The 25,960-nt window shown below is 41.6% G+C and overlaps 1 protein-coding gene across 2 annotated transcripts; it reads left to right on the forward strand.

Annotated features, from left to right (window-relative positions):
- Positions 1-1,405: 1,405 nt before the first annotated feature.
- On the forward strand, positions 1,406-20,216 carry LOC118367810 (zinc finger protein 91). Of its 2 annotated transcripts, none has more exons than XM_035751469.2 (2): positions 1,406-1,849; positions 16,355-20,216. In XM_035751469.2, the coding sequence occupies exons 1-2, from the start codon at positions 1,717-1,719 to the stop codon at positions 17,761-17,763; spliced, it is 1,542 nt and encodes a 513-aa protein (XP_035607362.1). In that variant the 5' UTR covers positions 1,406-1,716; the 3' UTR covers positions 17,764-20,216. The 2 variants fall into 2 exon arrangements, with proteins under 2 accessions (XP_035607362.1, XP_035607360.2); XM_035751467.2 differs by lacking the exon at positions 16,355-20,216 and adding an exon at positions 4,809-10,575 and having other exon boundaries at positions 1,418-1,849.
- The last annotated feature ends 5,744 nt before the right edge of the window (positions 20,217-25,960 follow it).

Genomic DNA, 25,960 nt, shown 5'->3' on the forward strand with positions numbered 1-25,960 from the left:
GTGGGCTGAATTTTCTGGACTTTAGTACCTTAAATAATACTTTTAAGATCAATTGGATAAAACAATTCCTAAGAAGACCCACTTCTATCTAGAATTTTATTCCTCATCATGTCCTCTCTACTTTTGGTGGCCTTAACTTAATTTTGTTTTGCAATTATAATATTGACAAAGTTCCAGTGAAACTTTCTGATTTTCATCTGCAGGTTTTCTTGTCATTGTCCTTAATTTATAAACACAATTTTTCTTCACATAGATATTATATATGGAATAATCGGGATATATTGTATAAAAATACTTCTTTGTTTTTAAAATATTGGTTCCGAAATAATATCCTATTGGTGAGCCAACTGGTAAATGCAGAGGGTCTTTTACTCAGTTATAAGGAATTCTTATCACTTTACAAGGTCCCTGTAACACCTAAAGATTTTGCAATTGTTTTAGACGCCATTCACTCGGGTGTTGCTTGGTTATTCAGAAACATGTCAAGACCTGACCCTCAGAACCTACCTTCTATTGACCCTGTTGACTCATCAGTAGGAAAGATTTGTTTCTCTTTTGGTCCATTCAACAACAGAGCGATACGAACCTTATGTCATGCCTTATTGGAATGGATTTATTGATAATATCTGTTGGAAAAAGTTTGGATGTTGCCACACACATACCTACTTGTTAACAAAATTAAGGGAGTTTCCTTTAAAATTGTTCATAAATATTATCCTGCCAACCACCATATGAAGATGTTTAGGGAAAACGACAACTCAAAATGCTCCTTTTGTAATGACCACCCAGAAACAGTTTTGCATATTTTTTGGCATTGTATTCATGTAAGAAAACTGTGGCAAGACATCAGTAGATTTATAATTGAACACTTTTATGAAGATCTTACACTATTGTGGAGAGATGTAACTACTTGGATTCTTTACCAACCATAGGAATAAGCTGAAACGTGTTTTACATAATTAATTTAATGATTCTTTTGGCCAAATTTCATATTCACAAATGTAAATTTACAAACAAAAAAAACAACACATTTTCTTACCCTACAAAAAGAAGGTGAACTGTATTTTAAGACAATTAAATACTCTACTAACAAAAAAGCTATTAGAATTATAAGTGTATGTATGTCCCTTAAGGTCTTTGTATAATGTGATATTGTACCCCCTAGCTCAATTGTCCATGGTATATAATCTATATATACCTGTGTTCCCTCATGTACTCTCTGTATTGATTTGTTAATAAAAAATCAAATAAAAAAAATAGAAAGAGGCCCGAGTTCCCGATTTGTAGTTTCGAGTTGGATGACCGTTCAAAACGATTGTTTTCTCAGAGTTCCCATTTGTGTTATTGAACGCACTGAAGATGACAATTAGAAATTTCCCACTTCCGAGTTCCCAGTTGTTTTGAACGCGGCATGGTACGCTGATGTTCTCGCGACAGATCTGTGGCAAGGAAGTTGTCATTTGTCGTAATTTCCTAGGACGGAACCACTGCAACAACAGTGCGGAGGAGAAGAGTAAGAGGCGCTCCGAACAACATTCTAGGCCTCCTATGTCATTGTTCACTCGGTGAAAGGAGTTTTATTTTTGCATGCATTAGATGAGACCCCCCCCCCCTGAGAAAACTCAGGGGAATTTAAGTAATAAAAGCAGTAAACACGAAGATCCAAGTTGCAGTGGCCTAATAACAGCAAATCAAGCACCACGCTGAGTGTTAGCTATGGAGGATGTCTCCGCTGTAACGATCAAAGACGAAGGAGGAGATGAACAGGAGTCAGAAGATGTCAGTGAAAATTTAACCAAGAAGACCGAAAACAGCGCCAACAAGTCTGCCAAAGATGACAGTACCGATGGTAAGGGACCCCATCCTTTCACAATTATCTAAACACAGCTAACGTTAACTAATGCTACAACATGCTCAAATCCAAGTTTGCTAGTTAGCTAATTAGCGTTAGCTAACTATTCTAACATGATCATATCCTAGGTAAGGTTTTTGTTCGGTAGCCATTTTCAAGATAAATCAATTTGAGCCATTTTATCTTGTTCACATTTTTAGCTAGAAAATTAGCTAACTTAACTAGTGGTGACTATGAAGCTGTGCGTGTAGTCAGTAACGTTGTTTAGGTTGCAAGCAAGTACGGGTAAATAGTTGATCGTCGGAATTCCATTAGTACCCTCATAGTTAAACGTCTACTCTTTGATCTTACTGTTTCTTCAATGTTAAGTGAAATCAAATAGGCTGTCATATTTTGATAAATAATACTGGGACATATTTTCATTACGCAAAACGTTCCTTAGGTGGAAGCGAACGAAACGGGTACCTAAACTCAATTTGTCCAGTCTCGTTTTACTAGCTAAATGAAACGTGTGTCTAATGATTACGCCCCTGGACTAGCGTGATCACCTCCTCAATGTTTTTGGAACTTACCCGTAGGCCAGAGCCATCTAATTGTCCCCCACGATTAAATATTGGGTAGCTGTTGTTAAAATGGCGACCGGAGTGTGGGTGTATGGAAAGTGAATCAGCTAATTGGGAAGACACTGTATGTTGCAACTCAAGACCGTTTTTCGTTGCTGATTGGGCTACAGTCGATAAGCCGGAGACCACTGTGTTGTATGTACATCATTGCCGACCTGATACCTGACCGTGATACTCAGGAAGCATCCTAATGGACATCATGGTCCTGTCGCCATGGGTAGCTAACGTGCCCCCCATAATAAATAACTAATATTGATAACCATTTAGATGTAACCATGAGCCATGCACATACAGTATACTCAATGGGGAGGGCATGAATGGCAGCGACAGTGCCTTTCGTTTGATTTTTATTTTATTTTACCCTTATTTAACTAGGCAATAAGAACAAATTCTTATTTTCAATGATGGCCTAGGAACAGTGGGTTAACTGCCTGTTCAGGGGCAGAACGACAGATTTGTACCTTGTCAGCTCGGGGATTCGAACTTGCAACCTTCCGGTTACTAGTCCAACGCTCTAACCACTAGGCTCTCCTGCCGCCCCTGGTAAGCACGACTGTCTTGTACGGGTGTAGCTTCCTAGTATCAGGGTGACAGTCACAGTAAGCACACACATACAACGCATGAAGAAACGGTACACCCGTCATCAGTGCTTTTTAATCAAAAATAGACAATTGTCAGTTTTAGAACTGAAACTGTACAATTTGTGTAAAACAGCGAAATTAGACTCATACTAATCCTCTGTCTTTAAAACAGAAGTACTCATGGTATGGTAGCTCAATCAATGTACAGTAGTTGCGTGGTAAGAAACGTAAGGGAATAAACACAGCTCAATCAAAACTTCTAACCTTTACTGCCCTACCAAGCAAAAAGGCAGTAACTTCTCATTTGGTTGAAAAATATCAGTTTTGCTATGTTAAGAACATGCTTAATCATGTGGACAAGTATCCTGCCTCTATTGTGTTTTGGAGAAAATGGGGGTCATGTTATGTCTCCCTTTGTACGTATGTTAGTCACACACGATGTTGTGGTAACTTGGGTGAATGATGCGTCTTGCCAAAGACCTGATATCTACACAATTACAATGATTGGCCCAAGGGGGGCACTATAGTAATCAGCTGAAATTCCAAATGTTGAACAAGCATATGTCTTGTCCTGTTTGAGCTTGAATTGTCACCAATTGGCCCAAGTGCTTCATCATTCATGGGGGACAACATGTTTACTGTTTTAGAGTAATGCCTCTTAAAGGTCTCTGTCATAGGCTATTTTTCATATAAGCAAAACAGAAGGTCTGAGTTTATTTTCTCAGGAGCTGAATAGGTGCATCTTTGATCATTTTATTCAATATCTTTGGGTGAGATTCTCCTATTTGAGACATGATGAAATGTTTGATATAGGTAACTTTATGGGGTCTCTATAGAGTAGATGTACATTTGACTCCATTTTCACCTCAAGGGAAATCATACGATCCCAATTCTTTCTCTGTCCACAGGTCAGTAGTGAATAGGATAACTTGACTGATCTGAAAACCGTGATAAACATTTAGGTTAAATAAAACTTTCCCAATACAGAAGTTAGTTTGAAATCCTTTTTAAATTAGGCTGCTTCACCCATTGTCTTTTTATAACAATTACATTTCAAAAGTATATTATCCACAATGAGTTGACTCACCATCGTTGGGGTGATATGCACTTTAGCAAAGATGTTCATAATTGTCAAGTAAAATGTATTTTTGTCAAAATATACATCTATCCAAACAAGTTGTATCCATTGCAAAAAATGTATCTTGATGATAATATGTATCATCGTAATAAAATATGCTTAAGTCTTGTTTCTTTTTGACAGTAATGGAATTTTGGATGATGGCACCTTTATAATCGTTTAAACTTTTTTAAGACAAACATTTTCTACTCTCCTCCAGTCCTGAGCTGTGCTGCTGCAGGAAGGGGGCGTTGCCTAGGCAACCCAAGACTTGATTGCTTCAACACCTTGCTTATTCTGCAAGGAGCAACACAGTTTCATGACATTGTAACTAGTCCATGTTACCATTGAAATGGACAGCATAAATGCCCAGCTGTCCTGTCTTCAGTCAGCTGTTCTTTCTACACCAAAATAATTAAACGGTTATGACGATTATTTTAATTTTCATGACTGTCTTCATCCATATTCGTTGCTTATACAATTGTACGCTAATTGTGCAAGCCCTAAATGTACATGGGGGCACTTACTCATTATCTGACATAAATATTCATTTGTGTTATTGTTTGGTTTTCTTTTCTCTTTTCTTTGGCAACAGGAGTCGCCCTGACCTCCCATTTTCCCCTTTCTATTTTTAGGGGATGGGCTTTTCCGCTGTCTGGATTGTGAAGAAGTCTTTGGGGAGGAGGCGGCTTACCAGGAGCATCAACATGAGCACACCCATGATGGCCCAATAGTCTGCCTGGACTCTGACTCCCATTTGGATGGCTTGCTTGTTTCAGAGAGTGGGGGCCAACGGACACTATGTTGTGCTCTTTGTGGGCGCAAATTTGCAGACTCAAGGGGTTTTTACTCACACCAGGTCAAACACCGTAATGAAGCGCTCAAGCAGTCAACTCCTGTTTTGCAATCAACTCCTGTGGCCCAGTCAACAGCTGGGCCCCAGTCAACTCCTGATCAGAGCTTGGGGGTGGCTAAGCAGTATGTCTATGAATGTGAAGACTGTGGTAAATCCTATACTTCAATGGGCTCTTTCATCAGTCATACACGCTCACACAAGCAAGCTTCCAAATCAGTTTTCCATGAGCTGGCACACCTGAAAAAGAAGTCCTTTGAGTGTCAAACTTGTGGTCGCTGTTACTCCCGTTCATCAGCTCTTGATGCTCACCGCCGTTGTCATGAGGTCAAACTAATCCCAAAGTCCCGCAAAAGGGATGCAGAGAAGCAACCACCCGCAGAGGAGCCTGCCATTACAACAGAGGACAGCAACAAAGCTTTTGAACAGGTAGATGAGGCACAGGAAAATCTGTTTGGGTGTTCGTGTGGCAAAACATTTCGCGCCCAGTCTGGCCTGAAAACACACCAACGATTTAGCCACAATGACAAATGTTCTCCTGAAAAGCTTAAGAGAAAACCCAACAAATTTGACTGCAGTGAGTGTGAGAGGACCTTCAGTACTTACGCCGGCATGCTCTGCCATCAACGCTATCATATGAAACGAGGTGGTAGTGGTGGCAAAAGGTTTCCATGTGAGGAGTGTGACAAGGTCTTCACAACGCTCACATTCTACTACAAGCACCAGCGTTTGGCTCATACTCAAGAGACTCCAGCAAAATCTTTCCTTCATCAGGTTTGCCAGCTCCAGAAGAAAGCATTTGAGTGTCAGGAGTGTGGACTCCGGTTTTCCAGGGCCTCAGCTCTCCAGTCCCATCGGCTTTGCCATAACGATGTTTTTGGACAGACTGAGAAAGAATCCCAGACACAAACATCCCCACTACCTCAACATAAGCAATTACTGGATAACAAGACAGAAACTGAAACATTTGCTTTCGGGGCCATTGTCTACCCACAGGACACCCTTCAGACCCCTGTGACTGAGAGAGACCCCTGTTTCTATGAAATTGATGGGGATGCAGAGGCTGATGGAACTGATGATGTCAATGTAGAGGTGATCAGTATAAGTGCCTCAGATGGCTCTGTAAGGGATGAAGAAGAGTCACAACAAGAACTCAACCCTGATCTTGAATTACTGTGTGAATCAGACCAGGATGGAAAAGAGGAGATGGATGCTGTGTTGTTTCCAACGGAGTACATTTCTAGTACACTTAAGTCTAAACCAGAGATTGATCTGAAAATTGTACAAATTGACTTTCCGCCATTTGTCGGTGAAGGAACTCAAACGGAGAAGGTTCAGGGACTAGACCCACCTAAAAGATTTAACTGTCCTGAGTGTTACCGCTGGTTTACCAGTGCTGCATCTTTGCGCTCTCACAAACTGTGGCACAGAGTAGATGGCAAAAAACGATGGAATCCTGAAAAGGATCTTTTCAAGTGCGACTTTTGTGGGTTTGACACTACACATCGGAAAACGTACCACAATCACATGCGAAAACACGATGGCCGAAAACCCCACAAGAGTGTATTGTACCAGCTTGCCGGACTACAGAAGAATAGCTTCAAATGTGAGGTGTGTGGAAAGTGTTTCTCACGCATGTCTGCACTACACTCTCATCAGCAACAGCATCCAAAAAGCAAAGCTCATCCATGTCCAGATTGTGAGAAGACTTACTCTAATGCCAGTGGTTTGTACAACCACCGCAAAAGCTGCCACGCTCCAACCCCCACCCCAGATGAAGTATCAGATACTAAAACTGAAGTGTTTAATCCAAAGAAGACTTTATTAGGCCCAACGGTTTATTGCGAGCGATGTGGGAAGGGCTTCTGGTCATTGGGTGCTTACGCTCACCACAAGCAGAATCAGGCTCAGTGTGCACATTTGAAGGAGAAGAATGAGCCAACAGTGTCTTCACATTCTGTCAATGGCCCTCCACATGTTCGTGGTAAAGTTGCTTGCCCTGTATGCAGAAAGAAATTTCGTCACCAAGGCATTATGAAATCTCATATGAGGAAGCACGAGAATGGGAATCATAGATGTGAGCTTTGTAACAAGTCTTTTCGCATGTTCTCAAGCCTCCTCAGGCACCAGGTTGTACATAATGCTCAAATCCTCCCGCCTCCTATCAAGTCTTTTCAACATCAGGTAGAACAAGTGAAGAAGAACGCATACAGCTGCCCTGATTGTGGAAAACTGTTTTCACGAGCCAAGGCACTTAAATTCCACATGAAGAGCCATGGTTATGAGACCGACTACTCTGCCTCATCGCCTAAATCTGCTCTTGAGCTAGAGGGGCTGAAGTGTTCAACATGCCTTTCCCATTTCAGCAACAAATCTTCATTGCACACTCACCAAAAACAGTGTGGCAAGAAAAAGACTGTCATTAAAAGCCACAAGGATGATATTGTCCAACATGACACAGCTCCTAAAGTGAAGAAGCTCAATTGTCCCTCCTGCCCTTCTCTTTTCAACAATTTACTGTCATTGCAGTATCATCGAAAAGAATGTGGCAAGCCGAGGGCAGTTGCAGGCTTGGATGTCAAAGCGAAAGGAGGGATAGAGAAGGTGACAAAGTGCATTGTCAAAGACCTTGTGGAAACAACTCTGTCAAACAACTCTGGCACTGAGAAAATGACTAAATCTGTTACCGAGAAGGAACGTGGTGAACAAAAGGAGACCAATGAGTCCTTAACCTTGAAGAAAGCTGCCACAATCAACACAACTGATCTGAAATACAAATGTAAAGAGTGTGAGAGAAGCTTTGCTGTTGTAGGAGCACTGAATTTCCATAAAAGGATTCATGTTCTGGGTCACAAGTCTAAAGTAAAACCGAAGCTGAAATTTCAAGTGGCCGCAATCCCTGAAGAACCCAAGCAACCCAAAAAGGTAGAGCAAACAACTAAAGGCCAATTCTGTTGTCCAGAATGCGGAAGACGTTTTCTCTCCAATGCAGCCCTTGGCACTCACAGACGATGGCACACAGATAAGAAGTTTGCTGGTTCACTGATAAAAGATGACAATATAAGTTCTGTTGGGCAAAAGTCAGTGGACGAGGGACCTTTTCAGTGCAACAAGTGTGGTAAGGGCTTCTTTTACCTGTGTGTTCTCCGCCGGCACCAGTTGTATTACCCGCCATGTCAGACCAAAGCTGAACCAGAGCCTGCAGCGGACACCAGCATGGAAGGCAACCGCAAACCCTCACACGCTGAATTTGCATGTCCAGAATGTAACACAACTTTCGTCAAGGGCTCACTTTTAGCAGCTCACCATGAAAGTGAGCATAACAAACCCATTGAGTCTGCAGATCTTCAGGGGGACCAGTCCATGACCGTGTCCATTGAAGAGGTCCCGGAGCAGCCTGCCACGTCACACAGCAAGTCTGAAGTCATTCCATTAAAGAAGCCAAAGCTTAAATCAAATCTTCACCAGTGTCCTCATTGTGATATGAGCTTCTTGAAGGTTCGAGGCTTGCGTGCCCACAAATGGCAGGCCCACTCCCAGGGCAAGACGGTTAAGAGTAAGGGCACTTTGGCTGAGAGCGGGGACTCTGTTGCCATAAACAACTTGGCTACCAAGGGAAATGAACGGATTAATGAGAGTAAGGACTTAGTTACAGAAAACAAAGGCACTGTTGTCAAAACTGAACACTTTGTCACAATGAATAAGAATGCTGTTGGCAGAAGGAGGAAGAAAGGTCGACCAGGTTTAAAATCCATCCCTTGCGTTGACTGTGGGAAGAGATACAGTTCTTCTGGGGCACTCTATAATCACAAGAAGATCTGTGGAGTACTCAAACAGGAAGTTAATCCAGGAATGGCAGAAGTAGTGGAAGAGGAACCCTCACCACCAACCCGCCTCTATGAGCAGACAATCAAATACCTCTTCAAGTGTGACAAGTGTGGCAAAGCTTTCCCAACTGAAGAGCAACTAGGAACCCACAAGGACTTGGCAAAGAGCCGACCTCACTCTTGCGCCCTGTGCTGCCGTGGATATTGGACTGAGACTCAGTTGCAACAGCACCTGGCCTGGCACGACGAGGTCCGCCGACGACTACCAACAGAGCTTCGTTACAGACTCAGTGCTTCTGTAAGCACAGGGCCCGCCAAACTCAATGTCCCTCTGCCTGATTTGAAGGCGAAGTCATCCCTCAAGCCACTACCTACACCCCCCTCCCGGCCACAGAATAGCCACAAGTGTCAGCACTGTGGAAAAGCGTTTCTATCTCCAGGTGCTCTGCATAAACACGAGGCTCAACACGACAGCGATGGCTCCTACCGTTGCTCCCTTTGTCCCCGGACCTTCAGTGAGATTCGGGACCTCATTGACCATCACCAGGAATGTATGGGTGATGACAAAGTGCAGAGAGATCCCTACACTGCTGTCTCCTCAAGAGACACCGATGGCCTTACTTGCATTGAATGTGGAATGCGTTTCAGTCGAGAGTTGGAGTTGCACCAGCACTACATTGAACATGCTCGTGGAGCATATTAGATTAACGATGGAACTAATACAAGTCAGGAGATATTAGAAGTGGAATTTGACTTTCATGCACTTATGTACCTCCTTATACTTCAGTTCAATTTCCAAGGTGGACATTTTTTTTCTCCAGGGTATTTTCAAGGACTAAGTGTCCAAGAGACTTGCTACATTTTACTATTCTAATTATATCTATAGAATGCTGTTAACATTATTGAAAATATATCCACTAAGTGCTTCTTTTAGCTCTTGACACCGTCATTTTATCTTTCTCAGGCTTTATTTCACACTGGACCTGTACATAGAAAAACTCCTTTTATCAGTTCCACTGATTTGAAATGTGTCCTCTTGGTGTAGAAATGTGTAGTTATAGAGAAAGTTCACTAACTGCGGTTTCATTTAGAAAATGGTTCTGTTTCTCTGCCGAGAAATGATTACATCCTGTATAGTACAGTGATTTGTCTGTCAAGGTGGGCACTAATTTAAGGTTGTTTTGCTTGACTTAGTATGCAAGGGGAGAACGTGAGTCACCCACTTTCAGTAACATGCACTTGACTTTCTTTTGAGAAATTAATCCAGTTCTGGCATTAACCTGTCTATCTATATAAGATGGATGTTTATAGTATTATTAGTACCTATTTCTGGCTGTTTTCTTTTACAAAATGTTACCAAACTAACATTGTATCATTTAATAATTATAAAATGTAATGTTTTCCTGGATTTCACTACCAAAGTTCCCAAATACTAACAGTTGATTGTTACTTTCCTGTGTTGTTACTTTCCTGTGTTGTGTAAACATTTATCTATCGTAATGAGTTTGATTTAACAAACTGGTTTAGCATTTGTTCAAGGAGTTGTTATTTTCCTTGTTGGATTAAATGAAACGTTCAAGTTTTTAGACTATTGCTAATATTTTGAAGTCATGACCTTTATGATAACTAATTTCAATGTAACCTTTTCCCTGTACCTTTAAACTACTACTGGTGTCTTATTAATGCAGACATGAAGAGTTTTAGTAAATGGTTAAAGCTGTAGTTAAGTTTCCTGTGTGGTTCATTGTGTGGACTGAGTTACTGGTTTTAACGGACCTTTAAACTTGACTCTAGTGGGCTTCCAGTCATGACGCGTCATGTTTACCGTTTGTCGGAAATGGTTGAGAAACATCACTACAATATAGATTATAAAACACTTTCAAACTTAAAGCTGCAATATGTACAGTGCATTCAGAAAGTATTCAGACCCCTTTACCTTTTCCACATTTTGTTACGTTAGGCTTATTCTAAAATGGATTAAATGGTTTTCCCCCTCATTAATCTACACAATACCCCACAATGACAAGGCGTAAACAGGCTTTTAGAAAGTTTAGCCAATGTATTAAAAAAATATTTAAACTATCATGTTTACATAAGTATTCAGACTCTTTACTCAGTACTTTGTTGAAGCACCTTTGACAGCGATTATAGCCTCAAGGCTTCTTAGGTATGACGCTATAAGCTTGGCACACCTGTATTTAGGGAGTTTCTCCCATTTTTCTCTGCAGATCCTCTCAAGCTCTGGTTAGATGGGGAGCATTGCTGCACAGCTATTTTCAGGTCTCTCCAAAAATGTTTGATCGGGCTCTGGCTGGGCCACTCAAGGACATTCCGAGACTTGTTCTGAAGCAACTCCTGCATTGTCTTGGCTGTGTACTTTGGGTCGCTGTCCTGTTGGAAGGTGAACCTTTGACCCAGTCTGAGGTCCTGAGCGCTCAGACTGGGCCACCACCATGCTTCACCGTAGGGATGGTGCCAGGTAGCTTTGCATTCAGGCCAAGGAGTTCAATCTTGGTTTCATCAGACCAGAGAATCTTGTTTCTCATGGTCTGAGAGTCCTTTAAGTGCCTTTTGGCAAACTCCAAGCAGGCTGTCATATACCCTTTTACTGAGGCTGGCTTCCATCTAGCCACTCTACCATAAAGGCCTGATTTGTGAAGGGCTGCAGAGATGGTTGACCTTCTGGAAGATTCTCCCATCTCCACAGAGGAACTCTGGAGCTCTGTCAGAGTGACCATCGGGTTCTTGGTCACCTCCCTGACCAAGGCCTTTCTCCCCTGATTGCTCAGTTTGGCCAAGCGGTCAGCTCTTGGAAGAGCTCTTGGTGGTTCATAACTTCTTCCATTTAAGAAATGTGTTACTGGGGACCTTCAATACTGCAGAATTTTTTTTGTACCCTTCCCCAGATCTGTGCCTCAACACAATCCTGTCTCCGCACTCTACGAAACATTCCTTTTGACCCCTTCCTGTTTTTTGTTCTGACATGCACTGTCAACTGTGGGACCTTACATAGACAGGTGTGTGTGTGTGTGTGTGTGTGTGTGCCTTTCCAAATGATGTCCAATCAATTGAATTTACCACAGGTGGACTCAAGGATTATCAATGGAAACAGAATGCACCAGAGCTCAATTTCAAGTCTCATAGCAAAGACACTGAATACTTATGTAAAGGTATTTCAGTTTATTTTTAATCAATTTGCATACACTTCTAAAAACGTGTCTTTGCTTTGTCATTATGGGGTTGTGTGTGTATATAGACTTTGATTAAATACATTTTAGAATAAGGCTAATGTAACAAAATGTGGAAAAGGGGAAGGGGTCTGAATACTTTTGGAATGCACTAACTTTTTGGCCAACCTGACAATTCCCGTAAGTGTGGGTAATCCTGAATTAATCATGAATAGTGAGTGAGAAAGTTAGTCTCGCATATGACACGGCTGTGATTGGGAGTCCCAAAGGGTGGCGCACAAATGGCCCAGCATCGTCCGGGTTTGGCAGGGGTAGGCCGTATTTGTTCTGAACTGACTTTCCTAGCTAAAGGTTAAATGAAATACCCCCCAAGACATGCTAACCTCTCACCATTACAGTGTCAGGGGAGGTTAGAATTTTTGGGTGAGCATGATATTTGTGCGTCCAACTTTCTCACTCATCTTTATTCATGTTTCATTCAGGATTATCTGTGATCATGGTAGAATCCACATTAATGGAGAAGTGTTTAGAAAAAATATGTTTTACAGTCAGTGAGTCCAAACTGACATGATACATTATTTACCATTTCATTTCCATTGGGCACGGAATTATCTGAAACACAACCAAAACAAACAGCAAATGATTCCAACAAATGTGTAGAGTCGCAAGCTTGATGTAGTCATTGCGTGAAAGTGTTTCACTTTTTAATACACCTTTAGTACTAGTCAAAAGTTTGGACACCTACTCATTCAAGGGGTTTTCTTTAAAAAAACAAATCTACATTGTAGAATAATAGTGAAAACTTCAATAACACATGGAATCATGTACTAAGTAAAAACGTGTTTAACAAATCCAAATATTTTATATTTGAGATTCTTCAAAGTAGCTACCCTTTGTCTTGACAGCTTTGCACACTCTTCACATTCTCTTTGCAGTCTTGAAGGAGTTCCCACATATTCTGAGCACTTGTTGGCTGCTTTTCCTTCACTCTGCGGTCCAACTCATCCCAAACCATCTCAATTGGGTTGAGGTCGGGGGATTGTGGAGACCCGGTCATCTGATGTAGCACTCCATCACTCTCCTGCTTGGTAAAATAGCCATTTCACAGCCTGGAGGTGTGTTGGGTCATTGTCCTGTTGAAAAACAAATGACCGTCCCACTAAGCGCAAACCAGATGGGATGGCTGCAGAATGCTGTGGTAGTCATGCTGGTTAAGTGTGCCTTGAATTCTAAATAAATCACTGACTGTCTCACCAGCAAAGCACCATCACACCACCACCTCCACGCTTCATGGTGGGAAGTACACATGCAGAAATCATCCGTTCACCAACTCTGCATCTCATAAATACACGGCGGTTGGAACCAAAAATCTCATATTTGGACTCATCAGACCAAAGGATAGGTTTCCACCAGTCTGTCTATTTCTCGTGTTTCTTTGTCCAAACAAGTGTCTTCTTATTATTGGTGTCCTTTAGTAGTGTTTTCCTTGCAGCAATTTGACCATGAAGGCCTGATTCACACAGTCTCCTCTGAACAGTTGATGTTGAGATGTGTCTGTTACTTGAACTCTGAAGCATTTATTTGGGCGGCAATTTCTGAGGCTGGTAACTAATGAATTTATCCTCTGCAGCAGAGGTAACTCTGGGTCTTCCTTTCCTGTGGCGGTCCTCATGAGAACCAGTTTCATCATAGCGCTTGATGGTTTTTGCAAATGCACTTTAAGAATCTTTCAAATTTCTTGAAATGTTCTGCCTTGACTGACAAAGTAATTATGGACTGTTTCTCTTTGCTTATTTGAGCTTTTCTTGCCATAATATGGACTTAGCCCTAGCTTCTGTATACCGCTTCTACCTTGTCACAACACAACTGATTGGCTTAAACGCATTAAAAAGGAAATAAATTCTATGCTTCACTTTTTAACAAGGCACCTTATGAAGCTGTTTGAGGGAATGCCAAGTGTGCAAAGCTGTCATCAAGGCAAAGGGTGGCGACTTTGAAGAATCTAAAATGGATAACGTTTTGATTTGGTTAACACTTTTTTGTTTACTACATGATTTCATATGTGTTATTTCATATTTCTTATATTTCATTATTTAGGGTACCGTGTACAAAAGTGCTGTAATTTCTAAACGGTTCACCTGAAATGGATGAAAATACCCTCAAATTAAAGCGGACAGTCTGCACTTTAACCTCAGGCATTGAACACTACATCAAATCCAATTTTATTGGTCACATACACATAGATTTAGCAGATGTTATTGCCGGTGTAGTGAAATGCTTGTGGACACCTGCTAGTCGAACATCTCATTCCAAAACAATGGGTATTAATATGGGGTTGCCCCCCTCTTTGCTGCAATAACAGCCTCTACTCTTCTGGGAAGGCTTTCCACTAGATGTTGGAACATTGCTGCGGGTACTTGCTTCCATTCAGCCACGAGCATTAGTGAGGTCGGGCACTGATGTTGGGTGATTAGGCCTGGCTCGCAGTCAGCGTTCCAATTCATCCCAAAGGTGGCAGATGGGGTTAAGGTCAAGGCTCTGTGCAGGCCAGTCAAGCTCTTCCACACTGATCTTGACAAACATTTCTGAATGGACCTTTCTTTGTGCACAGGGGAATTGTCATGCTGAAACAGGAAAGGGCTTTCCCCAAACTGTTGCCACAAAGTTGCAAACACAGGATTCTCTAGAATGTCATTGTGCTGTAGCGTTAAGATTTCTCTTCATTGGAACTAAGGGGCCAAGCCTGAACCATGAAAAACAGCCTCAGACCATTATTCCTCCTCCACCAAACTTTACAGTTGCCACTATGCATTGGGGCACGTAGCGATCTCCTGGCATCCACCAAGCCCAGATTCGTCTGTCGGACTGCCAGATGGTGAAGCATGATTCATCACAATGGAGAACTCGTTTCCACTGCTACAGAGTCCAATGGAGGCGAGCTTTACACCACTCCAGCTGACGCTTGGCATTGCATATGGTGATCATAGGCTTGTGTGCGGCTTCTCGGCCATGGAAACCTATTTCATGAAGCTCCCAGCGAACAGTTGTGCTGACGTTGCTTTTAAAGGCAGTTTGGAAGTCGGTAGTGAGTTTTTCAACAGAAGACAGATGATTTTTATGCGCTTCAGCACTCGGCGGTCCCGTTCTGTGATTTTTGTGTGGCCTACCACTTCGCGGCTGAGCCGTTGTTGCTCCTAGGGTGTTTCCACTTCACAATAACAGCACTTAGTTGACCAGAACAGAGATTTGACGAACTGACTTGTTGGATATGTGGCATCCTATGACGGTGCCACGTTGAAAATCACTGAGCTCCTGTAAGGCAAATCTTCTGCCAATGTTTGTCCTCTCTATGGAGATCGCATGGCTGTGTGCTCAATTGTATACACCTGTCCGCAACGGGCTGAAATAGCCAAATCCACTCATTTTGAAAAGGTGTCGACATGCACTACTTTATTTTATATGTATCATTTAAAATCTGAAGTGCTGGAGTGGAGAGCCAAAACAACGTGTAACACTCCCAATACTTTTGTAGCTCACACTATATGTTGGGGGTGTAATTGGTGTGTTTGTATTATGTGATCAGTCTTGTAGTGTATTCTAATTAAGTATGTATCCAATCATGTCAGTTATTAATGAGCCTAAATATAGAACATTTTGAGGTGACAAGGAGTGTGATTGAGCGTATTGATCCTAGCAGTGGAGAGAACTACATAACTGTAAGTCTGAGTTTTCTGGTGCACTTAAAGTTGCAATATGTAACTTATTGGGAGACCTGACTAAAATCACAGAAATCTGAGTTAAAGCTCTGTCATTCTCATTGAAATAAAGTCCAAAAGGCGGTAGATCTGTTCTGTGTGCTTGTTCTATGCTTCCCGTTCTTAGCTTTGTTTTTCCGTCTTTTACTTTCGGTTTTGTGTACCAGCTTCAAACAGCTGAAAATACAATATTTTTGGTTATTGAAAAGGTATTTCACAGTGGTTTATATGTTACAATGATTCTCTACACTATACATTGCTTATTTTGCCACAAACTGAAATTAAGCAAACTATTAGAATTTTAGCAACCAGGAAATTTGCACATTTTAAATCACTATATAATGTGTCAGTTGTAAACATCTTGGTTGTGAAAAATATGCCCCTTCATCCCAAATTCCAAGGTGATGCTATTGATAGTTTGGCAATTCAATCTGAGATGGTATATCTTCACAAAAGGATTGAAACAAGTTCAAATAAATTGTTGAAAGCTTAACAAAATTACAGGCATGTCATGGTGCTATATTGCCCTAATTTATGCTCCCTTTCTCTCCTCCACAGTGAAACTAGCCAGTATGAGGTGTCAGGACTGTGGACAGCAGTTCACTCGCTGGGAGGCCTTCAAGACTCACCTGCGCAAGCATGTTCTGGAGGAGGCGATAGCGGAGGAGGAGGAACGAAGGCAGGGCATTAAGAGAGCCCTGGAGACGAACGGGAGCAATGGCAATGTGGAGTCCGCAGCACCTGAGAAAAAGCAGAAAAATAATGATGACGGTGATTACGAAGAGAACAGTGATGTAGACGTGGAAGGTGATGAAGAAGACGATGAAGAGTTTTTTGACAGTTCCTGGCAGGTCGGACCATCAGAGATCGTCACAGTTCGTCCACGCGTTGCCATGCTGTCTGAAGAGGAGAAGCCAGTCTTCAGCGGCTCCCACAAGGTCTATGCATGCTCCATCTGTGGGAAGGTCTACTCCTACCTCGAGTCGTTTAGAAATCACCAGAAGATGCATGAAAAAGAAGTTAAAAAACAACCCACAGAGAACAAGTGCCCGGACTGTGGGAAGGTCTTTGCTCGCCCATCCCTTCTGGTGACTCACTTGAAAGTGCACAGGCCTCCCGTGCCGATGGAACCCTCCACTCTGAAGTGCGATCAGTGTGTAAAAAACTTCAATTCCCTGCAGACTTATTTGATCCACATGGACCTGCACAAGCAGAAGCCTTTCTGGTGCCTGGCCTGTGCTAAGGGCTTTAGGGATGAGCTCTCTCTGGACAAACACCTGCAGGGCCACAACCTGAGGCGCCACAAGTGTGACCTCTGTGAAAAGTCTTTCCGCGTTCCCGCTGAGCTCCGCTACCACTACAATACTCACACCGGTGCCAAGCCCTACAAATGCCCGCTCTGTAAGAAGAACTTCTCCCAGCTGGGCAACCTCATCACGCATCGGAAGAAGCACGTAGGGGTCTACGTCGGGGCCAGCAAGACCCCACTGGGACCCAGGAACCACCTGTTTGCTGGGAGGAGAAGGGTGACAGAGATGAAGAGGCTGGTGTTCACAGGGATGGGTAGCACAGAGGAGGCGGAGGTGATAGATATGCTTCAAGAGGAGCAGGAGGAGGAAGAAGAGGAAGAAGAGGAAGATATTAAGGTGGGTGAGGATGAATCTGGATCAGAAGAGTCTGAGTCTCGTTCTGAAGATTCTGGTGCTGAGGATTCGTCTAAATCAGATTCATCAGACTCTTCTGGATCTGATTCCTCTGACGACTCTGATTCCTCTGGATCGGGAGTGGAGGAGGAGGAGGAGGAGCAAGAGGGGAAAGAAGAGACTGCATTGGAAGCACATGTGGCGGAGCAACAGAAAAGACCTAAAGAATGGGAGTGTTTTGAATGTGGTGAAGGGTTTGATCAAGAGTCAGCGTTGCACCTGCACTATATGAAACACGCCAGTGGGGAGCTGCCAGTACAATGACGGCCCAGTACATGGTGAGATTAGCTGTGAAATGATTGGTGAGTTGGGCACTGTTCAATGTGTTTCCACTACTTCAGAGTTGAGTCACTGCTGAGCCCTTGAATTGAAGAAAACAATTGAAGAAAACAAATTCCAAATGATCCAAAAAATAGTTGATCCCCAGTAGGACTTATTTTTGTCCTTTTTTTCTGCCATGTTTTGAAGTGTGGGTTGAATGGGTGAATTTAGTTGTTTGAGTTGAAGGCCTTGGGGAAGAAAGTTTTTTTTTTCTTGCTACTTTTGTTTCTCACTAATCCAAATGTTTTTGTGCCTTTTTGGTAAGAAAGAGATGTATTGCCAATTTTTGTTGACTTCCAGAATTTAATTTCTTCAACTGTGCTTATCTATACATAATATTGATAGAAGACGAGGCAGATTGGCGTTAGTTTTTCACACCCATTTTCAGTCCGAGAGGTCTTAATTGTTGTATTTACACCGACCATATAGAAAATTGTAATTTGATAAACTGTGAATAGATTTAGGGTTGCCGGGTTCCCTGAAATGTAATCTCAAAACAACTTGCTTTCTTTCCCTCTTCAATTTGATTCAATCATGTCTATTTCTATCATGTTTTTTATTATGAAATCTAGCTTTCTTTTGAAGTAAACTTGGGTTTTTCATTTGTCAGTAATGGGAAGACATTGTCTGAACATGACTCATTTGCAGAGATGAGAAATGATTTCATATATGTGTGTGTAATATATATATATATATTTATTACCAGTCAAAGGTTTTGACATCTACTCATTCCAATGTTTCTTAATTGTTACGATTTTCTATATTGTAGAATAATAGTGACAACATCAACTATGAAATGACACATATGGAATCATGTAGTAACCAAAAAAGTGTTAAACCAATGAAAATATATTTGAGATTGTTCAAAATAGCCACCCTTTGCCTTGATGACAGATGTGCACACTCTTGTTATTCTCTCAATCAGCTTCACTTGGAGTGCTTTTCCAACAGTCTTGAAGGAGTTCCCACATTTGCTGAACACTTGTCGGCTGCTTTTCCTTCACTCTGTGGTCTAACTCATCCCAAATCTTCTCAATTGGGTTGAGGTCAGGTGATTGCGGAGGCCTGGTCATCTGATGTAGTACTCCATCACTCTCCTTCTTGGTCAAATTGCCCTTTCACAGCCTGTTGGGTCATTGTCCTGTTGAAAAACAAATTATCGTCCCACTAAGCACAAATGAAATGGGATGGCGTATCGCTGCAGAATGCTGTGGTAGCCATGCTGGTTAAGTGTGCCTTGAATTCTAAATAAATCACTGACAGTGTCACCAGCAAAGCACCATCACACCACCACCACCATGCTTCACTGTTGTGAACCACACATGCAGAGATCATCTGTTCACCTACTCTGCGTCTCACAAAGACATGGCGGTTGGAACCAAAAATCTAAAATTGGGACACATCAGACCAAAGAACCGATTTCCACCGGTCTAATTCCATTGCTAGTGTTTCTTGGCCCAAGCAAGTCTCTTCTTCTTATTGGTGTCCTTTAGTAGTAGCTATTTGACCATGAAGGCCTGATTCACACAGTCTCTGAACAGTTGATTTTGAGATATGTCTTTTACTTGAACTCTATGAAGCATTTATTTGGGCTGCAATTTCTGAGGCTGGTAACGAATGAATTTATCCTCTGCAGTAGAGGTAACTCTGGGTCTTCCTTTCCTGTGGCGTTTCTCATGAGAGCCAGTTTCATCAGAGTTTGATGGTTTTTGCGACTGCACTCCGTATTGACTGACCTTCATGTCTAAAAGTGATGCACTTTCTCTTTGCTATTTGAGTTGTTCTTGCTATAATATGAACTTGGTCTTTTATCAAATAGGGCTTTATTTTGTATACCTCCCTTAACTTGTCACAACACAACTGATTCGCACATATGCATTAAGAAGGAAAGAAATTCCATAAATGAACTTTTAACAAGGCACACCTGTTAATTGAAATGCATTCCAGGCGACTACCTCATGAAGCTGGTTGAGAGAATGCCAAGAGCGTGCAAAGGGTGGCTACTTTGAAGAATCTCATACAAAATATATTTTTATTTTGTTTTACACTTTTCTACTGCATGATTCCATGTTATTTCATAGTTTTGATTTCTTCACTATTATTATACATTGTAAAAAATAAAAATGAGTAGATGTGTAAATGTTTGATTGGTACTGTATATCTAGCCTAGTGTATTAGTTGCTATGTTACCGTTACCATGTAATCTAGTATGTACCAGGAATTATTATTCGATACAACCATATCACTCACTCTTCTGTCAGTCTGATAACCTATTCAGCTGCATGTTTTTTGAAAAAGCTTTGTGTAGGATTTTTTTTGTCTCGATGAAATTTCTGTTTTTGTAATCATAGAATTGTAACTTGTGTGATAAATTAAATGCATTTTGACTCCTCTTTCTATGTGTACATTCCATCGATGAACGTCACAATTATCTTCTCTCTATAGTCTAGATTCAGATTGTAATGACTGTATGTCAAGTATTTAAGCCATTTTAGGCTCCAACCCTGCATTTGTGTGCATAATAAGGGATGTTTTCTGCTCTGTGTGGCGCAAAGGGCGATGTCTACTGGCTTATGTGCATTTCTCCAGTCTATTCTTCGTTTCGAGGAATCTGTCTGATAAGTAATGTTTGATTTCTGGTTGATTTATGGCTGAACAGATACTAAGTTTTCATTTATTTATTTTTTTGCTATAGCAATAATCATATTGTAATCAAACATTAATGTAGCACAAAGTATGTTGTCATGCTTTATAAGCTCACTAAATCATAGCTGACTAAACTCAACTCCATGGTGAAGGAAGTGTCTGACGAACTCCAAAGGAGTTGAGCAGAAACCAGGCTTTGTGGAATTCCGCTCCAACTACATCAGTGGTCACCAACCTTTTCTGAGTCAATATCGCTTTCTGAGTCCAAAAGCAAGCAGAGATCTACCACTCAGATTTTAGGTTTGTGCAGTAGGCTATAGGCCCAATACATTGTCATTGCATATTGGCTGTGTTTGAATTACCCTGCCAATGTTCTTCTTAGACCATTTTGAAATTATTTTTCAAAGTTGATCACACTGGTAATAGATGTGTTTTACTACTTGAGGCACAGCTGAGCATAATCATTTGTTTTATATTTTACTGGACTGATCCGATGCAGGCTCTCTGAGAGGCGGGAGAGAGCAGTGCCTCACCATACTCACCGTCCCTCCGATCTCCCTCAATCTGCTGAGAAAACAGGACACAGTCTTCCTGCTGATGGATAACTCAAGTCACACTGCATTATTTCTGCCTCATGCACCAAATCATGTTACTACTATGACCAGAGAAAGTTAAATTTTCTTTGATATTAAAAGCCGCTAATGATAACAATGCAAGTTTATAGAAACACTTTGCTATACTCATTCAATGCTGCTGCAGTGCTGGTTGTAGCGTGAGTGGAAGTAGGGAGAATGCACATTTTCTGGCTTATCAAAATGTTGACAGTGCACAACTTAAACATTAGCTTATAAAAACAACAGCTCTTTGCTGTATTCATTGAGTCTCCAGTCATGGTTTTCAATGTTTTGAAAACTCACCGCATCAACTTTACTGTGCGTTCAAGGCTTCTTTTTAGACATGGCGATCTGAGCTATCTGATTGGCCAGAGGTGGAACTGGAGGTGGATCTGGAACTGCCAGTTATGCAAATTTATAGGTGCACTTCCCGGTGCTTGGATGTTAACACAAGGCTTTATCGTTGTTTTTGTACAGAAATGTTCGGTGATCGACCAGTCGATGACAATCGGTTGGTGACCATTGCTCTACAGCAGTGGTTCCCAAACTTTTTATAGTCCCATACACCTTCAAACATTCAACCTCCAGCTGCGTAACCCCTCTAGCACCAGGGTCAATGCACTCTCAAATGTTGTTTTTTACCATCATTGTAAGCCTGCCACACACACACTATACGATACATTTCTTAAACATAAGAAGGATTGTGAGTTTTTGTCACTACCTTTTTTTTTTTTTTTTTTTTCACCTTTATTTAACCAGGTAGGCAAGTTGAGAACAAGTTCTCATTTACAATTGCGACCTGGCCAAGATAAAGCAAAGCAGTTCGACAGATACAACGACACAGAGTTACACATGGAGTAAAACAAACATACAGTCAATAATACAGTATAAACAAGTCTATATACAATGTGAGCAAATTAGGTGAGAAGGGAGGTAAAGGCAAAAAAGGCCATGGTGGCAAAGTAAATACAATATAGCAAGTAAAACACTGGAATGGTAGTTTTGCAATGGGAGAAAGTGCAAAGTAGAAATAAAAATAATGGGGTGCAAAGGAGCAAAATAAATTAATTAATTAAATACAGTTGGGAAAGAGGTAGTTGTTTGGGCTAAATTATAGGTGGGCTATGTACAGGTGCAGTAATCTGTAAGATGCTCTGACAGTTGGTGCTTAAAGCTAGTGAGGGAGATAAGTGTTTCCAGTTTCAGAGATTTTTGTAGTTCGTTCCAGTCATTGGCAGCAGAGAACTGGAAGGAGAGGCGGCCAAAGAAAGAATTGGTTTTGGGGGTGACTAGAGTGATATACCTGCTGGAGCGTGTGCTACAGGTGGGAGATGCTATGGTGACCAGCGAGCTGAGATAAGGGGGGACTTTACCTAGCAGGGTCTTGTAGATGACATGGGACACAAGCCAGTGGGTTTGGCGACGAGTATGAAGCGAGGGCCAGCCAACGAGAGCGTACAGGTCGCAATGGTGGGTAGTATATGGGGCTTTGGTGACAAAACGGATTGCACTGTGATAGACTGCATCCAATTTGTTGAGTAGGGTATTGGAGGCTATTTTGTAAATGACATCGCCAAAGTCGAGGATTGGTAGGATGGTCAGTTTTACAAGGGTATGTTTGGCAGCATGAGTGAAGGATGCTTTGTTGCGAAATAGGAAGCCAATTCTAGATTTAACTTTGGATTGGAGATGTTTGATATGGGTCTGGAAGGAGAGTTTACAGTCTAACCAGACACCTAAGTATTTGTAGTTGTCCACGTATTCTAAGTCAGAGCCGTCCAGAGTAGTGATGTTGGACAGGCGGGTAGGTGCAGGTAGCGATCGGTTGAAGAGCAGGCATTTAGTTTTACTTGTATTTAATGGCATTGAAGCTTTCCTGGAGGGTTGTTAACACAGTGTCCAAAGAAGGGCCGGAAGTATACAGAATGGTGTCGTCTGCGTAGAGGTGGATCAGGGACTCACCAGCAGCAAGAGCGACCTCATTGATGTATACAGAGAAGAGAGTCGGTCCAAGAATTGAACCCTGTGGCACCCCCATAGAGACTGCCATAGGTCCGGACAGCAGACCCTCCGATTTGACACACTGAACTCTATCAGAGAAGTAGTTGGTGAACCAGGCGAGGCAATCATTTGAGAAACCAAGGCAGTCGAGTCTGCCGATGAGGATGTGGTGGTTGACAGAGTCGAAAGCCTTGGCCAGATCTGGCTCGTGGGAAGTAACAAGGAGTTCTAAAAGGACCAGGGCACCAATAATAATATAATAACAATCAATAATTTTGCTCTTTATTTAACCATCTTACATGTAAAACCTTACTTGTACATCGAGAATTGTGAATAACTCACAACAGGTTAATGAGAAGGGTGTGCTTCAAAGGATGCACATAACTCTGCAATGTTGGGTTGTATTGGAGAGAGTCTCAGTCTTAAATCATTTGCCACACAGGCTGTGCCTCTATTTAGTTGTCATGCTAGTGAGGGCCGAGAATCCACTTTCACATAGGTACCTGGTTGCAAAGGGCATCAGTGTCTTAACAGCGCAATTTGCCAAGGCAGGATACTCTGAGCGCAGCCCAATCCAGAAATCTGTCAGTGGCTTCTGATTAAATTAAATTTTCACATAAATGCTTCACGGAGCCCCACGCATTCTTACAACATTTGGGAGGTGCACGGTGATGAGGTATCCATGCAAGCGCAAGGCCTTATTTTTATTTGCTAAACCATTTTGAACAGATTTTTGCTATTTTCAAGACTATCACTCAATTTCGGCTGATGCCAACTTCTGGAGGTCACAGTGGGGCAACGATATTTGGCTTTCCCATGGATCTGAACGCTCCGCTGGTGTCACTACAATGAAAAATACCTTTTGGTGGTAATATTCTACACTCAGAATGTGACCCCTTAGGTCACTTTACATTTAGATTTACATTTAAGTCATTTAGCAGACGCTCTTTTATTTGTCTTGTGATCAGTTACAAGTTACAATGACATTACGCTCGTTACTGTAAACTTCTACGGGTACAACACAAAACATGAGAATGATGAGTTGTTGAATCTATAGAGAAACATATACTTCATTGGTTATCTACATTTCTGAATTCGTTATTAGTGATAGGAGGGGAATTTAACATTACTATAGATAATTCAACTGATAGATGGCCCCCAGGTAGGCCAACCAATCAGAATTTGGGTTTAATACTTTTTATGGAAAAATTTGATCTCACTGATATATGGAGAGAGAGGTTTTCGGGCCGACCGATCGCTCACTTGGAGTAACAAAACAGGTTCCAGACAGTCCAGAATATATTTTTGGCTTATATCCAAATGTATTGATAGTGAGTGTGTTACTACAAATATTTGTACTACTCCCCTCACAGTCCATAGGGCCATTTACATTGATATCAAAATATTTACCACTGGAGGCCTCCCGGGTGGCACAGTGGTTAAGGGTGCCACCCGTGGATACCACGAAATTGGGGAGAAAAAGGGGTAAAAATTCAAATAAATAAATATTTACCCCTGATACTAACCTTGGTACTAACCTCTACCGCTACCTTGGTAGAGGTTAGTATCAGGGGTAAATATATATATATTTTTTTTACCCCTTTTTATCCCCAATTTCGTGGTATCCAATTGTTTAGTAGATACCATGTTTTCTAATCGCTACAACTCCCGTACGGGCTCGGGAGAGATGAAGGTCGAAAGCCATGCGTCCTCCGAAACACAACCCAACCAAGCCGCACTGCTTCTTACTGGAAGCTAAATAGCTCGTTATTAAATAATGATATAGATATAGGTTAAAGATCTGCTCTTACACTTTTGGGAAAGGGCTTGTGAAGAAAAATCTTATTGCAAGAACTGCGAGCTCTTTAAATTTGAGGTGTCCAAATACCTTAGACAATATGGTAGTAATCTTGCTAAGACCAGAAGAGCTGAGGAGGAAAAGGTGATCATTAGGATAACTTCCCCAGTCGGCCTCTCGGGGAGGAGAAGATGGAACTGATTGAGTTACAAAACAAACTGGATAATATATATAGATTAAATCAAATGTATAATATATATATAGATTAAATAAAATGGATAATATATATGGATTAAATCAACTGGATAATATATAGAGATTCAATCAACTGGATAATACTGTAATGACCTGACTAGATCATAAATGAACAATTGTCCAGACAGAGGCTTGAGTTTGCGAATTGACGGTTTATTAAACCAACTTTACACAGGCTACTGTTTGGGCCGTAGCACACGCCAAATAGATGACAGATAACCCACAAGCCAATCGTGACCTTCTCTTGTGAAGCCCAGACGTAAGAGAGAGAGAACAAAGGCTGAACCTGGTCTTAACTTCCAATGCTCCACCCCCCTGCCCAACCCCCCTCCACGCCACTCCGCCAACCACCAGGATGCCCGGCATCAGAACATTCCAGGCATTCCCGTGATTGGCAGATAGCAGGTTGATTGACATGTCGGACCCCGCGAACACCGGGTACTGGTCAGTACAACACAACCACCTCCTAGCCTAACACATAACACACAGCTGTCTGTGCGGGTCGCTACAATACATATAGATTAAATCAACATGATCATATACTGTATATAGATTAAATAAACTGAATCATATATATAGATTGAAAGCAGAAGGAGCCTTTATTAGATCTATGAAAAAATGGCTTGAGGAGGGAGAACAGAATTTCTTTAGACTTGAGAAATTTCCCTCTACAAATAACACTATCCATAAATTAAACATTGATGGTGTTATTACAGATTACCAAAAATGAATCACTAAATACTGTAGCAATTTTTACAAGAAATTGTATAGCTCTACGTACTCTCAGGAATCCACAGATATGTTTTTTGACTCAGTGAATAATGTT

Source organism: Oncorhynchus keta, chromosome 34 (genome assembly GCF_023373465.1).
Source record: "Oncorhynchus keta strain PuntledgeMale-10-30-2019 chromosome 34, Oket_V2, whole genome shotgun sequence".
Lineage (NCBI taxonomy): Eukaryota > Metazoa > Chordata > Actinopteri > Salmoniformes > Salmonidae > Oncorhynchus > Oncorhynchus keta.